At 36.5% G+C, this 16,890-nt stretch overlaps 1 protein-coding gene and 1 long non-coding RNA gene across 3 annotated transcripts; one reads left to right on the top strand and one right to left on the bottom strand.

Annotated features, from left to right (window-relative positions):
* Positions 1-3,042: 3,042 nt before the first annotated feature.
* LOC137728772 (uncharacterized) lies at positions 3,043-8,958 on the bottom strand. 2 transcript variants are annotated; one of them, XR_011067941.1, is made up of 10 exons: positions 8,640-8,958; positions 8,117-8,228; positions 6,951-7,141; positions 6,764-6,858; positions 6,247-6,672; positions 6,043-6,151; positions 4,664-5,309; positions 4,265-4,399; positions 3,733-3,809; positions 3,043-3,221 (listed from the first exon to the last, which is right to left on the bottom strand). XR_011067941.1 is itself a non-coding variant. In XM_068467530.1 (9 exons), exons 1-8 carry the CDS (start codon positions 8,772-8,774, stop codon positions 4,278-4,280), a joined length of 1,836 nt encoding a protein of 611 aa, XP_068323631.1. In that variant the 5' UTR covers positions 8,775-8,958; the 3' UTR covers positions 3,043-3,221; positions 4,265-4,277. The 2 variants fall into 2 exon arrangements, 1 of the variants encoding a protein (XP_068323631.1); XM_068467530.1 differs by lacking the exon at positions 3,733-3,809.
* Positions 8,959-14,762: 5,804 nt separating this feature from the next.
* LOC137727507 (uncharacterized) lies at positions 14,763-15,474 on the top strand. The gene is made up of 2 exons (XR_011067803.1): positions 14,763-15,193; positions 15,297-15,474. It is a non-coding gene; the product is annotated as an uncharacterized lncRNA (long non-coding RNA).
* Positions 15,475-16,890: the final 1,416 nt, after the last annotated feature.

Here is a 16,890-nt window from a genome sequence, read left to right on the forward strand (position 1 = left end):
CCCTATCATGCCCAAAAACCCACGGTCTTCAGCTTTGCGAATAAACTGATCCAGATCTTCTTGATTTGGCTCGCGGAGGTACTCCTATTTGTAAAGCTGAACAATTGCGTTACAGAATTCAGCAAGAGTATCAAGGCATGTAGACTCAAACATATCATGGGTTTCATCCATCGAATCAGTTAGGGAGCCATAGGCCATCATTCGTAGTTCAACAGTAACCTTCTGATGAGGTGAGAAACCAGGACGGCCTGCTCTGTTCAGCTTTTGTTGAAAGTATGGATTGACCTGATGGACATCATTAAGTAAACGCTTGAAGACATGACACCTCATCCGAAAGCGACGTCTGAAATCATCTTCTATGTACACCAAGTTGGGGTTGAAGTAGTTGTTCATCAGATTGGCAAGTGTCATCACTCTATTTCGTGGTTTGTAAGAGCGACCAAAAACAAAGCCAACCCATTGAGGTTGTTCCTCAGTTGGCTGACACACCATGGCCGTAACCATGGCTGCCACATATTGTGTGTTGCGCTATGCTTCATCTTCTTCATCAGACTCCTCATCTTCCGTCTCATATGCGCCCATTTTTCTTCCAATTCGGAATTGGATGAGGACCCCCAATTGGAATTCGAAAAGGATCTAAAGCTGGAATTCATTGTAAACTTGAATTGAAAGAGATTGAAATGAAATAGATTGAATTCAAAGGTTTGTGAATTATAACCCAATATCCATCCTATTTATAGCAAAAAAAAAAAAAAAAAATCAAATCGAACGGCTAGCTGACGTCATGCTGGCATCAACTAGCCGTTGGATTTGAAGTTGAATTTTTTTTGGCCAAAATTTGTAAAAAAATATTTAAAAAATCTCTTTTTTTTTCCTTATAAATTTAAGTTGTTGTAGTTTTTAAATTTAATTTGTAGTTTTTAAACATAAGTTGTAGTTTTTAAATTTAAATAACAAATTGTGTTTGGCCCTCTGTTAGAGACGGTTTTTTGTGACAGGGCTAAACCGAGCCATATAGCCCTTTGACCCTCGGTTGGAGATGGTAAGAAATATGGCCATGCACTGTTCATTAAAATATTAATTTCTTGGAGGGCTAGAGGGCTAAAACGAGCTCTCTGGCCCTCGTTTAGTTGAAGATGGTCTAAAGTTGAACAAAACAGGACTTGCGCCATAACCATCCAACAGTAAAGGTAAGTCTTCCATAAGGGGCTAGCCAAGATAACTTCTACAATTCTTAACCTGCCTTTCATTGGTAGGAGTCCACCACGGAAATCAACCTGACATACTCCAACAAAGGAAACATTCAGGGTGCTTAGAGGGCTTAGGTGCGGGGCAATCGACCTGAAGATGGACACCAAGGGTGCGTTTGTTGCACCTGACTATTTCATATTGGATTAGTTTTGGGGACTAAGCGAGATTGGCTTGGAATGGACTAAGTGGTATAAGAATAATGGAGCGTTTGATCCAGTGTCAGACTAAATTATGGATTAAATTATTTCTAAAATTTAGATTTTTTGTTTTGTTTTTTAGCTCTCCCCTATCTCTACCATTCTCTCTCGTCGCACCAGACAAAACTTCTCAAATTTTCTCGAATTCTCAGAAATCAGACTAAACCAATTATTCATCTCTCTTCGCATCAGACAAAACTTCTCAATTTTTCTCCAATTCTCAAAAACCAGACTAAACCATGCCCAACGAAAAAAAATCAAGGAGATGAGTAGTGCAAAGAAAAGAAGAATCACAAGAGGGAATTGAGATCCAGAGGCTTGGTTCCTGTGGGCGCTGGTATTCGACAGTGACAGGGGATAAATATTTGACAGAGACACATTTCTTCCCATTAGATGATCCGTTGCTACTTGACTCTCTCTCTTATATGTCTTCCCATTTTGAATTTTGAGACTTAGATGGTGGGGGCTAGGTAAGACCATATAAGCATGGGTCGGGATCGGAGTTGCAAACAGCACGGTGTGGGGATCAAAGATGTAGATGGCGCGCAGTCGTGCAAGACAAAGACGAGGACGTGGCGGAAAGACCGTATTAGCTACTCTTAAGGTATTTGAGGGGTCTCGTTAAGGCCGGCTAAGTAAGGTTTTAGTCAGAACGACTGCATGTTAGTTCCACTATAGTTAGTCCCTTGCGAGTAACAAACATTGGACTGGGCTAAACTTTAGTCTAGTCCAGTCCAGTGAGAGTTGGTGAGGGAAAACAAACACCCCCTAAATTCCCCGCACCAGTAGGTCTTTATCTGGGTCTTAGGTCGCCAAAGACGAATTTGAACCATATTAAAAGAAACATAAAAGAAAATCCTAATTAACTAGAGAAATGGAAACATAATCCTTTTGAGACAAGAAAATATAAAAGGAAGTTTTAACGAAAAACCCATAGTACTATTTACTTTAACGAAAAACCATATTTTTACACTAAAAAGTCAATCCTAGTACTATTCATTTTACCCTTTATTTTGTCTTTGTCATTAAAACTTTATTTTGTCCTTATCATTAAAACTCAAAGTTTTCAAGCCTTTTTCATTAGTTTTCCTAATATAAAATTACTCAAAACTTAAAAACCCGAATATTCCGATGGTTGTAGCGATGGTTGAACATGAATTTTCTTTCTTGCGTGGTCTCTTGCCAGCCGTCCATCATCGTATTTTCTGTAATTTTAGCCACTTTAATCGACCCCTGTTTTGTCCTACATTAGCCTCTCCCACCTGTAAAAAAGTTGTCAAACAAGATTGAAAGCACGAAAACTTTAACATCATCCCTTTGAGCACTGGCATCTTGGTACACACCAAGCCACACAATCTCTGGAAAGCACGAAAACTTCAACATCATCCCTTTGAGCACTGGTATCTTGCATCTTGATACACACCAAGCCACACAATCTCTGGAAAGCACGAAGGCTTTAACACCATCCCTTTGAGCACTGGCATCTTGATACTCACGCTTCAAAGTCAGCATAATTTTCTTCTTGCATTACAAACTCGCATGAATGGTTAACCTTGAAACACACCAAGCCACACAATCTCTGGAACCCACCAGATTGAAATAAAACTTAAAAAGTTTAATTGATATAATCTGAAATCTCAAAGTTACAGCAGAGAAGTAGACTTTATATATTCTAATAGATCTAATAAAGTACAAAAATCAACTTTTATTCCTCCACATCAATCAAAAACGCCCAACACTTCCAATCTGAATCCCTTCTCTTCAGAATCGTACCTGAAACAAAAATTTCGTATTTCACATCCAACAAGATTTTGAGTACAATACACCTACCTTCTTTTTAGAAAATAAAACTACAACAGCAATTTTGATTGTTGAATTAAATGCTCAATGAATCTTGGACAATAAATCACATCCGTGGTTTCAATAACAGTTTTCAACTTAGTTTTTCTAAGACACAAGCTATTAATGATAAACTTCAGATAAGTGTAAATATGCACTGCAGTGGCTCGGTGTTGAACTTATCTGAATACCAAAAAAATGAAAATTTCAATCAAACAACTTATATTGAAGACAAAGAACCAACTGCAGCAAATCTATCAATAGAAATATCACGAAAAAAACCTACCAGAAAAATTTATCAAAGATATTATAGGTATTGAAAGAACTGAATGCATGATTGTCAACATAAATGCTGAAAAAGAAAAACATTTAAAGGAAACATCAGGAGCATAACATAATTTATTTATATTTTTGTATCAATCTACTAACAGGAGTCCAGGACTACCATTTCTCATCATGAAAGTAGGAAGTAGATATGAGTCTCTCACAAGGCAGCACGCTATAGCAACTAGTCCTTGCCAACTGTTTTTGGTGTGTGGAATAACAAGGGACAATGGATATCAAAATTTAATGTGTACAACAAACAAACATAATCATAAAACAGAAACACAAAAGACCAAATCACACATCACATATACAAGAAATTACTTATTAATCATGGGGAAAATATGAGAAATATGAAAGCAGACGCAGAGGTGAGGACAAAAGGAAGAAGAATACATAAAATTAAGTTTAAAATCTACTATTCCCTTTTATTTTTTACATTAAAACTTTACTTTTTTGTATTTTATTCTTCTTCTCTCCTCTTTCTATTACCATCTTCATCTTCCATTTCCTCTATCTGCTAATTAGAACAAAAGCACAAGCATAACTAACAAACAGGCTCCTAGAGACTGAATCCACTCAATCAAGGCATTAATAAGAATGGTTTGCCCTACATCTCTTTACTACCATCAAGAAGAGTCAAGTATACTAACCTCTCTCAATCTCTCATCTCCTGGTTTTATCAAGAACCTCTATGTATCTCTTTGGGATCCCATATTGTTCAATCATATGCTTTGCCAGATCATCAATCACACCACCTTGAACCAGAACCTCATGCCCTTTCTTACCTGAAAAGAGAAACATGTGTTCATAAGAAAACCAAGGAAGGAATCCTTGAAACATCGCAACAAAATACTATTTCCAGACAACCAAAACTGGCAACAGGATTTATTACCATTGGAGAAAGGTTATAAGAATATACTTTAAACAGTAAGCAGCAGTATTCATTCATTAAGACTAACGTTGCCAGGCTACTAGAAAATTTTGAGAGAAGAAGAGAAAAGAATACACCTCACTAATATCAATTCAATTAACACAACAAAACACTGCACCTGGTAGTTCAGCCACCGTTGTGCTGCAAGCAAACTTCTTCTGTAGCTCTGATGCCAAAGCTTCAGGATCGACCAAAAAGGATTCCAGACCTGATAATTTGGTCACTTTCTTGTTACCTTGCCGCCTTTCTGTCATTATCTGTATTGTTTTCAGACCACCTTTACGAACAACCGACTCACTTCCCCTTGTCACAACGTGATGGGCTTGCATCCTATTTACAAATGCTGCTCCTAAATCTCTCTTGTGAATTTCTGTTGGGTACATTGCACCTTTTTTTATGGCTCCCTTGAATAATGCATCACATAATATTGGATCCAACACCACAATGGATTTATCTGAGGGCTTAATCAGGTTTTCTTTTTCAACATATGTAAACACAATATCTGTGGCATCTGAAGCACTGTATAGCTTTCCTGTGTCGGCCCCAACAGAAGCTAGTATGGGATTGACATGTACACTTGATTTATAGATCTCGGCCACTTCAAGCATTTTGAGGGACCGCCTTTCACTGACAGTAGCAACACCAGTTTGAACAGTTTTCTCCACTTCTCGTTTCTCAGGCTTAAAAGATGAGTAATCTGAATGCTTGCGGTTAACCGATAACAATACAGACTCCTTTTTGTATTTATCTTCTTTCACTGAAATCTGCATGTTTTGGAGCCAACATAGTGCAAACAAAGAGAATACAGATTAATCTCAGAAAACTGAACTGCTAAAAAGCACAGAGTACAGGAACACCAAAACTTAATCACTTGCTTGTTTTAAATTTCCTACAAAAAGGTTACATCCTCTTTCCGAATGCACCAGAGTTTCTGTTTTTAATTTATAAGCATGACTTTTTTCATTTTTTTTTCACACACCAAGGGGCATATCGCCCACGTACGCACTGTATATAGCAATTGAAATAGAAACAGAACAAGACTAAGAGCAATCACCATACAATGCTGAAACCCAATAAAGAAAGACTATATAACTGATTTACTGAAATTCAAGTTTTCCTTTTATGCTAATTGTGTATTGATTTTGCCGAGAGCTCATAGAAACCTAGGATAAAAATGTAAGTCTCTCTTCCACTTGATAATGGAAATTCCTATTAACAGAGCTGATACAAATAATGCCAATGCTCAAAATCATTTTAACACATGTGAATAGATCTGAAAACATTTAAACTTACTGCTTCATGTATACCCTGAATACAATAAAGCAACATCATTTATGCATCCTATTCAATAAGATCACTTGGTCCACTTCGTGGATCATACAGCACCTCTTAGGAAGTTTGAAACTCGGTGGTTTGCATAACAAGCTCCCAAAAGTGACAATGTTAAAACACATAAGGGTTCTCTTTCAAAAAGAAGAAAACGAAAGAATTACGCACCAAGCCTGTAGAAGATTTAGCTTGTAACCACTTTGATAATTTCTTGTATGATGATTTCTTGATGTCGAGTGTGATGCCTGAAGGCCTACAAGTTAGAACGTGGTTTGACCTGCAGAAAGCAGAAAGCAAATGAGGAAATTTCTATAAATAGGGCATTTGCCCCAGATAGAGCATGGAGACCAAATATCATATAACATATTATACCATAGTGTGCTGCCAGGCATAGGAAGGTCTTTATCCTTAATAGTTGTATGCAATGCTTGCAAAAGGCATTTTTCCAGAAGCATATCCACATCCTCAGTGGAAAGAGGATGTTGGTCCTCCCCATTAGACTGATCAGCAGCATGATCATCTGTTACCTTCAGATCACCTACATGAGCAGTTATTTCTTTAGCAATCTCGTCCCCAACCTCAATCTGTGCCTCTGAAGTGGAACTAGGTTCAGAGTGCACGTCCACATCAACGGGTTGTCCAATTTCTTTTTCATTACTTCCGTTCTCTTGGTCATTTGAACCTTCAGTTGTGCTAGCATAAGACTCAGAAATTTGTGATGATGACAAGGTAGGATCCTCAAACACAACATCTTCATAAAAGCCTGCATTTGGAACATAAGGGCCCTCAACTGATTCCCTGGAAAGAAAGAAAAAAAAATCTAAAAACGTTACTTAAAGAAAACTTTAATTATTGACCAATCATTTAGTCAGTAACCCCCAATACTTGCCAAAGTAAGTCACGATAATAGTGAGTAATCTTTAAAGCCTTTCCTCGCAACCCGGCTTTTAATGCTTCAGTGCTGCTCATAGTGGTAGTCCCCACCTGTAGTGGTTTTCAAAATAAGAAAGTCCCTAACTTTATTTGAATAAATAAATGAAGTGAAGGTTTGTCCTGCAATCTATGAGGAAGCTTACAGCGATGGGAGCTGGGTTTCCTGGAACTTTTACTGCCCAGGTTTCTCCTGCTGTAAAAGAAGGTAGACCTTCAGCAGGTATGCTGATACCAGGGAACATCAAATCCGCCCCTCCAATGATATATCGGGAAACCTCACCCCCTTTCAGCATGAAAGAAGGCAAGAGGTCAGGGACCTTCCAGAGTGCAAAAACTGAAATGGGAAACCATCAACCAAAAAATTGTGAATATCTTGCATATAAGCTGAGCATAGCGTATTTTTCATGATTGACCATGGTCTACCACGGACTCCTCCAATTTTTTATTGGTCCAATTAGGAAGTTAAAAACCAAGGTCAAGGGTTTAAACTTTTGAGGTTCCTGTATTCTTTAGAAGTCTTTGATAAATATACGGCAAATTTCTTTACTCCTATTATTCCAAACTGAATTAGGGGGCAGACTTCTCAGCTATTTTCTTTTATTTCCTTTATTAGTGTGCAGGTGTGGTGCATTCCGAAAAATCTTTGAGATACAAACCCACATAAGATTGATTCCCAATCAAGCATCAACACTTTGTTAAAAGTTAAAACTAGGCAAAGATTCAATTATTGGAAACTTTACAATCTTGGAATACTTTTGAACGCTACAACTTAACATCCAACCTCAAAAACCATGAAAACAAGCCATCCTATTTCTAAGGAGGAATAAAATATAGTTCTTTGAATAAAAAAAATTACACTTTCGAACTTCAATACGATAGTTTATCTAAGAATGTCAGAAATAGGTTTCACTAATGGAAATAGGGAACTCCAGTCGTAAATGCCACTGCACAAAAAGTATGACATCGAATTTATTTGCAACAAGTTTACCCAAACTAAGCACGATGTCATGTCGGACAATTATACTTTCAAAACTCACAACAAGAAAGAATATATGTTACATTAATTTATTTGTTTGATTACATCATGTTTTGAGAATGATTACAAAATCAAAGTAGTGTCTCTGCTACCCATGCTTGTCTCAAGAAGGAAAATATCAATTATACTGTAGATACTTCATGAGTGGCAAACTAACATCATCTTTATTCGAGAGAGCGCTACATCGTCAAGTGCGGTACATACTAGAAAGAACTATGACACCCCAGAAACCAAACTGCAGTTTAAAGAAGGAATAATTGAAAAAGATGATACCTGTGGGAAAAATGTCTGTGCCGCGCCCATCAATATCAAAAAATATAGGAAAGCCCCCCTCCACTCCATATACATGAACACGATTTTGAAACTTTGAAACTGATATCTCCACCTAGAGAAATTTAATAAAAAATATTCAGTTGTCAGTAGCTAACAAGATTTGATCGTGAGTTCAAGCACTCGCTGCAAATGGCAATAACTAGTAGTAAGAAAGCCATATTTCAATTGAGAATGACAATAACCAGTCCAATACGAATGACAATAAAAACAATCCGAAAAGAAGTCTAGAGTCTGCAAAACACATAGAAGAGCTAATCTCGGAATAATCTAAATCCGAATGAGAATGATTTCGTTATCAATTAATAGAAACCATTGAAAGTATTGAAATTGGATCGAAATTAATCAATTGTACAGTCTACAACTCAAGGCAGCCGTAGCACACAACCACTAAACGGGTCATTTGTAAAATATAAACACCCAATTAATCGATAAACAAAATACAAAACCACCAATTTAAAGGGACCTTGGGAGGGAGTAAAGCATCGATATCGGAGTCGGAAGCTCGGGGAAATTTGTCTTTAAGATTCCGCTTGAGCTTCTTCCTGTCAGCCCCTGACAGTCTTTGGTGTGACCTTGCTTCAACTGCCTTCTTGAACATCTTCCTTTCCTTCTCTCAGAATCCTTCAAAGAGCGGGCAGTTAATGTTTCTGTGTTTTCACAATCGACTTTAGCAAACAGTAGCCAGTCCCTCAAAAGTAAGTTTGTTTATTGGGGACTGGAAGGCACTAGAAATTTAGGGCGGTGCATTGGCTTTGCTATTAAATTATTAATCACCGCCCCAGCCCAATACACAGGAGAGAACCTATTTAACCCGTTTGCGATTCTGTGAAAAATAGGACATATATAGGAATAGTATCTTGCCACACTCATATTCTTTTTTTTTTTCTTTTTTTTTTTTTAGTATAACAATATTTTTATATTAAAAAAAAAGTTAAAAGAAGATATAGATGAAAATTTAATGGGAGAGAGTAATTTTGGGATTATTAATGTTTCACTATTTTTCAGATAAATGGTCAATGTAGTCATAAGGTATTCGAAAGATAACCTTGTGGTTAAAAATTTAAATTTAAGTCTTTGTGGTGAAATCTGTTAAAATTTATGCCCAAATTTAAAACTTCTATTCATTGCTTTGTTAATAGCAAACTCCACCCTTTATTTCTCTCTCTTCCCTTTTCCCCTTCCTTCCTTTCTTCTATCTCTGCATCCTACTGAACCAGAAACAGAACCAACGCGACAATTTCATCTTCCCGATAGGTAGATTCGATTCCCCCATTTAAATAGAAGCTATGGAAGCTACTCGTTCTTCCACTCTCTCTGCCCAAACTTGTAGCCATCTCCTCCTCACCAATTAAGGTTTTTGAACCATCATTCCAGCCCATGAACATGTTGTTCACAAAGACCCTCCACTTTTGGCAGCACTTCTCTCTCACTTCTCTCATTTGGATTCTCATCTTCGAGCCCTCTAAACAGCTCTCAACCAACGCACCGTTCTTGAATTTATTGCTTGTCTTCGACAAAAATTGCCCTCCACAATCTTAACATTAGTCTTCAGAATCTCAGCCTCGTCACTTCCTAGTGTACATTCTTCTATCTCCATCTGGGTTTTTGAAATTTGGGTCATTTAATTTTTTTTTTTTTTGTCTTTCCCAATTTGGGTATTGCAAGTGATCAAGATTGCAGCAATACCTGATTATTTTGGTGCAATGTCTCCATCCACTCCTCTTAGCCATGATGTGGCTATTCAAACATGAACTAAACCTTTCTAATTTCAATCCAAGAATTCTATTTGTGATTTCATTGCTTCAGAATTGGGAATGAGGTTTTAGTAATGAACCGCTAAATTGATCGATTAGTTATTAGGAAGCTAAACTGACCAATGAAATGATTATCTTACCTTCACACTAACAGAGGAATAACGGAAGGTTCAATTTGGGGTATAAATCTTAACAGATTTCACCACAAGGGTTTAAATTTGAATTTTTTTAGCACATTGTCTATCTTCTGAATACTTTATGGCCACGATGATCATTTATCCGATTTGGCCTATATCTATTCTTCTATTCTATTAAGAGAATAGGGCTTGTCAACATTTTTCTCTTTTTTTTTCAAATTTTGCCCTCACTTTTGAATACACAATATTGACATGAAGAGGGCAAAATAGTAATTATGTAAAGATGACAAAATAGTAATTATGTAATATTTAAAAAAATGACAATCATATCCCTATTTTACCAATTTTTTTTTTTAGAAAATGACAAACATATACTTATTTTTCCAATTTTACTCTCACTTTGATACACTTTTTCCAATTTTACCCTCATTTTTTATACACAATATTTATATAAGGAGGACAAAACAGTAATTATGTAATATTAAGAGAAATTGTTCACACACAAAATGTGTGCTCTCTGCTAGTAGATATAGAAGATACACTCTTTATTTTATTTTAGGGATTTATCTGAAAAAATTTATGCAATTTGGCTGGATAAACCAAATAAATGAAAGGTTAATAATGACCATGCCACTTGTTAATTGTTATCAAAACCATCATTTTGTTTGACATATATAGATGCCCAAATTCTGTTCCCATGGTAAAACTACATTAATCTAAAGGCGAAGCTAGAAATTCAGCTAAAAGATAGCACTTTAAAATTTAAGCCCATTTTTTATATGATCATCTCCAACTCTTGTGTTTAAACCTAAAATTTTTAACCCATAAACAGTTTCTGCTCCAACATTTTTGGTTAAATTTGTAGCCTTAGATTTTAAAGGATAAATTTAGGATAATTTTTTTTCTTAAAGTAACTATTTAAAAATAAAAAATTATGTAGACTATCCTAATTTAATTTTATGAACATTTCAATCTAAAAATATTTAGATTGAAAAGATATGAAAAAATCACTAAACAGACGCCATGAAACTTATGAAACATTATGAAAGAACATGAAACACATGAAAAACTTTGTTTTAATTACTTTAGCCGTTAGATTTAAATATGGATTGTTAAATTTTTTCTTTTACCGTTGAATTTAATTATATTAAATCTTAGTCGTTGGATTCAATAAATTTATAAATATAAAACTTAAAAAAATAGACTTATATGGTGGGCCAGCCTACTAACACGGAGGAATCTTGGCCTAAATTTGCCCCATAAATGAGTTTTGGGTTAAAACACATATTTTTCCCAAGGTTTGGAGTAAGTTGTGGTGAGTTTAGAATCTAAAATTTGAGTTTTACTCCAAGGAGTAAGGATTGTAGTAGGTCAAGCTAATTTTCATAAATGCAAATAATATTTAATTCAAATACCTAATTTTGTTATGGAATTGTTATTGGCACTCCAAAAATTTCATTTTGCACTCCAAACTTTTAATAATTAGAAAGAAAAATACACTTGTGAGGAATGCAAAATGAGATTTTTGGAATGCTAATAATAGTTCTCTTTTGTTAATCAATTCTCTAATTTTCTTTTTAATTGGTCTAATAATAATCTGATACTCAATTGTAATAAACAAAATTTATGCAACTTAACAAGATTAAACATGAGAGCGAGTGACAAGGAAGATGACTTGAACGATGTTGTTCCTTTGTGTTTGACCTGTGAACCTGGTCCGTCTGGTTCCACCTAGCACGAGGCATTTTGGGAGCTCACTGGCTTCGAGTTCCGTAGGAACTCTGAAGTTAAGCGAGAAAGGGGCTAGAGCAATCCCATGATGGATGACCCACTGGAAAGTTGCTCGTGAGTTCCCAAAAACAAAACCGTGAGGGAATGGTAAGCCCAAAGCGGACAATATCGTGCTACTGTGGTGGAGCGGGTCCGGGAAGTGATCCGCCCCGGACGGGGATGTGACATAGTACATCACGTATTTTTATGTAAGTGGGTGGAAATTTTACTTTTTAAGTTAATAACATTTTAATACACATATCTCACCATTTGTATAATGACACATGGTGTATCACCTCGAGTGCTGGTCACACTGAAAAATCTCCCCTAAATTTGGACTTGATCCGTTCCGTGCCCAATGACATGTTGACAACACGTACGGATGTATTAGCAATTTTGCTGCTCACCCTTGATTAAGAAAAGGACTTGCATTGTTTCAATTCCTTTTCAAACAGCAGCTGCTTTCAAATATGCCATTGAACCGCATAGAAGAAGAAGCAACTAGAAGCTTTTTTCTTTGGTCAAACCAGAAGCTTTTAATTAGTCCTTTTTTGATTCTTCGGTTTGACTTTGACCGATGAATGCTATTTTATCAGTTGATACAATGTTTCCCTTCCCACCCAATATTATATTTGGGACTTCTGATTTGGTTGAAACATTTTATGACGCGTTTACTAATCTGTAATCAAATTAAAGGGAATTGAATTGAAGATGAATCAGATTGAAGATAAATTGAATTGAGGAGGAAACAGAATTAGATTCATGTTATTGTTGTTTACTATACTTGCTGAAATCGGAGTAAAAATAATATTGATTTCATATAACTTGTTTACTAGTTCACTTGAATCGGAATTAAAACTAGCTTGATTACTAAACTACCCTTGTATAACATATTATTTTTTCATGCTAGTTAATGAAATTTAATTTTATATCATATTAATAAATTTTATCATGCAAGGTTTTGTGTTAATAAAAAGTATAGTTATTTAATAAAAAATAAAAATATTATACCATCCTTATCCCCCCCCCCTCGCCCAGATGCATCCTCATCCATTCCCACCCTCTTGTTATTTGATAAGAAACTCTTTCTTCTTCCCGATCTTCATCATCCTCATTCTAGCCCTTTGCCCAGATGCATCCTTAACCTTTTCTTTCCCAACTACCCTCTCACTTGTTTCAGATGCATAGACCCCATGCCTTCCCCTTTCATTATGATCACTTCTCTTTCTCGTCTTTTCTTTTCCAACAGCCCTCCCACTTGCCCAGATGCATAAACCTTCACGACGCCTCCTATCATCCTCAATCAATTATCATTTTCGTCAATAGTTTTTGCAAGCAACCAGGAGAATGGGGTCTATTGCCCTAAGCCCTGAGCCTGAGTCCTCCAATGGAAATTGGTGGGATTGGAGAAGACGGATTTAGTGTCTGCCCATTGATGGTGAAATTGTAGATTATTTTGTAATAAGCAAAATTATAGGAGGGCAATTTAGGAAGAAAAGTTGTATTCCGGATGGCCTTCAATATCCGGAACTCAAATACTAGCTTAATGTAGAGAATCCCACTCCGTCAATGTCAGGAGTCCAATTCCGGAATTGGTGTGGGTCCCACACGAAACCTGATTCCTGCCCAACTAGTAAACATCCATCGAAGTGCGTGCAATTCCATTACCGTCCCCTCTATTCCTCCCTAGTAAACACGCTATTAGTATGCAGAAATGGAAGGGGATCATTTCCGGATTCCTTTCTCCTAATCTACTAGATTCGAAGATCTGGACCGTTGAAATTTGATCTAACGGCTAAAGTTATTATAACTTTTATAGTGGACCTCTGTTTGTAGTCGTTTGATCAAATTTCAACGGTCCGGATTCCTGGACTTGGTGGATTAGAAGGAAGGGATCCAGATGATCATTTTCCTGCAGAAAATCTCTTTGTACATTTTTTTAAGAGTGAACAGTTAATATTTAATTAAATGTGCTTTAGTTAAATCTCAGACTTTCACTCGAGAAAAAAAAATGTTCAAGAAAACAAGGCTATACTAAATTGTAATTTTTTACCGAAAGATGCCGTTTTGATTAAGAATATATACTTTCACAATTTGAAGTCAAGTGTCGGAGTTTTTCTTCCTCCATTACCATTTCTCTTCAGTAAAAGTTGAGTGGTGGTGGAGCACCTTAAAAATTAGATGGCTGTGAGTTTGTGACTTATGAGGTCGGTTACTACATAACCATCTAAACTTGTCTCAGCCCATAATGCTGCATGACTCATTTTCTAATAGAGCAATGCATAATCAACCTTTTAGGTAGTATTAGTAATACATTTTCTCATAAGTTTATCATAAGCCCCGATCTACTATACTAAAAATCCCAAGGAAACTTTCATATTCAGGATTATAAGGTTTATAGTTTCTATCTTTTTTTTCATCAACAAACAGCTTCATTATAAAGTTATGCAATAAAATGGGCTTCATAAAAACAAAACATTTTGAAGGCAGTTATCTCGTGATATCACTTTTACAAGAGCTTTGTAAAGCTACTTTCGTAACAAGCGAAGTTTTAAAGAAATCACTTCCTTTACCTATAAAAGAGCAAAAAGGAGAAAATAAGGAGGTCTTTAAATCTTTTCTATTTGTTTTAGGGCTGGGCAAACGGGTAGAGGAACCACGGGTTGGGGCGGGTAATCATGGTTGGGGGAGGTATAGGCCGGTTCCTAATATTTTAGAGAACAGACAGGGTAGGCCCTTTTCATTTACGGGGCGGGCTGAGTCCAGATACTTAGAAAAATGGGTACCCAGATCGACCCATTTCTAATTATAATGAACGGGCGAGATTGAATGATAACCTATCATCCAATCTCAACCGTTGGTTTCAACCCTAGTGAATTCCTCCCGAGTTCCAGAATCAGACTCTCAGACTCTTTCCCTCGGTCCCTCGCCTATAGTCTCAAATTCTGAATCTTCTTTTTCTCCTCACAGTGCTCACCACTCACCACTCACTAGCCTCACCTCATTGATATTATCGCTCAGCCCCACTACCACGTCGCCGAAGCCTTTGTACTATTTGACCACTCTTAGATACGTAGTGCCAGTAAAGCTTTTCGTTCGATACCACGTCTTAGAGGCCGAGTTGAAGTTCTGAAGGAAGATCGATGAGGGTCTTAATGTCGGAGACTAAGTCGAAGATATGGAGGATGAGCGAGTTCGGGCACTGACTTTCTTCTTTCAGAGACCTTGGTGCCGTGGCAAGGCCCCGTGCTCCTAGCATATAACGATGATGTTTTCATGGAGGAAGACTTTGTAAGTATTTCAAGGATCGGCGGGAGTAGCAAGCATGGCCAGGCCTAAAAAACTGGCTCATTCGAGTAATTCCTTTTCCACTTTCTTTAATTTCTGTGTAATGCTTGCTATTGTCAGGAAATTGAGACTTAGGGTTCTAATTTTCTTTAATTTGTGTGTAATTTTCAGGGTTGGGTTCAACTCAATGTACCATTTAACTGATTCGATTTGCCGATTTGAACAATTTGGTTATTTGTGAGATTGATTTGATGTAGTTTTGTGTGTAAGAGTAATGAGCTCTGTTAGAAACTATGGATATGGGATTTCATGGTTTGCTTATACATTGATTTGAAGAATCGTTAACATGTGCTGAGTTTGGTTGTGTTTAAACACATGGAGTGCATAAATATTTGTAGGATTTGTTTTTCTGTGTTCTGAGTAGTGCAAATGAGTGTCTAAAATGGTTGGTTTTGCTTCTGCTTTTGCTCAGCAGATCGGTGCCGTTCCAAAACCGAAAAAGAAGAAAAAAGTAATTGGACCCGTGGACCCGTCTCAAACCGGCCCGTTTCAAACAGGTCGGGTTAGGTCTGGTTCCCAAACTCAAAATCCTTCTACCTGGCCCAGTCTAGCCCAGGCACCATATATAAAAAGATCAAAATAATATTAAAGAGACAAGAGTCAAGTTGTAGCTTGTCTAGTATAACGAGGAGACGAATCTAACAAAATACAATCCAAGACTAACTCATACCCACAATTAAGTAGGATTTTAGATAGCCCTTCCACTAAAATCCACTTGAAACTAACACATTTGGCATGAACAGTGCCATAATGAGAGTGACAACTTTAGCCATGAAAGTATTCATATGGCACAACGACACTTGTAATGATGAGACAACTAACATGATTTTTGATGACGACTCCTGCTGCGGCCAAAGTATCACGAACAAAGCCCATCAAAGTTAAACATAAGATTGTCTTTATAAGCATTTTTCAGTGAATGTAAAGGTTTGCACTCGGTCAAATAACCTTTAACTGAACCAACTGAACCAAGGCCACTGGTAGAAGGTGAAAACTTTCAAAACTTGGCTGCAGTCTTGATCACTTTCAATGGGTGAGGGATGATATTTCTATAGACAAGGTAATTTCTGGCCCCCAATCATATCAACACAAAATAAAAATCTTACACAACATAATTTGACAATAGAAGAGGGGAGGGGAGACCAAGAATAACGCGTTAACAACGGGTATAGGGGTAGGGACTAGGGAGCCAATCAATAAAATTACAATCTAAAAACAATAATGTTTTTTTATTTAAATTCTTAACTTATCTTAATTATAATCCATTACTCTCACTGTTTAAGTTTAATACAAAAACTGTCACTTAGTAGTCTAGTGGTATTCCTCTTTGCAGAGGTCGTAGGTTCGAATCTCACCAAAAACGAATTTGAACAATTATTATGGCTAGTCCATTGTGAAGTTTAGTCTACTCCTCCATCAACTTAGTGTAAATACTATCGATTGTTAAAATGAAAAGTTTAATACAAAGACTAAAACACAATAATTTTAGGAACTGTTATTGACACTCCACAAATACAAAGACTAAAACACAATCATTTTAGGGATTTGTTATTGGCACTCCACAAATCTCATTTTGCACTCCAAACTTTCTATAATTAGGAAGAAAAATATACTTGTAAAAAGTGTGAAATGAGATTTTTAGAATGCTAATAACAATTATATAATTTTATCATATTTTAATTTTTTTAAAGAAACAAGTTATGTG

Source organism: Pyrus communis, chromosome 3, assembly GCF_963583255.1.
Source record: "Pyrus communis chromosome 3, drPyrComm1.1, whole genome shotgun sequence".
Lineage (NCBI taxonomy): Eukaryota > Viridiplantae > Streptophyta > Magnoliopsida > Rosales > Rosaceae > Pyrus > Pyrus communis.

What these genes read in the sequence shown, in the direction of transcription:
- LOC137728772 (XM_068467530.1), bottom strand. Translation starts at nt 8,774, where the DNA reads ATGTTCAAGAAGGCAGTTGAAGCAAGGTCACACCAAAGACTGTCAGGG. An exon ending in GAAACCCAGCTCCCATCGCT is followed by an intron (nt 6,859 to 6,950) that starts GTAAGCTTCCTC and finishes AAACCACTACAG; the next exon opens with GTGGGGACTACCACTATGAG. An exon ending in TATTATCGTGACTTACTTTG is followed by an intron (nt 6,673 to 6,763) that starts GCAAGTATTGGG and finishes CTTTCTTTCCAG; the next exon opens with GGAATCAGTTGAGGGCCCTT.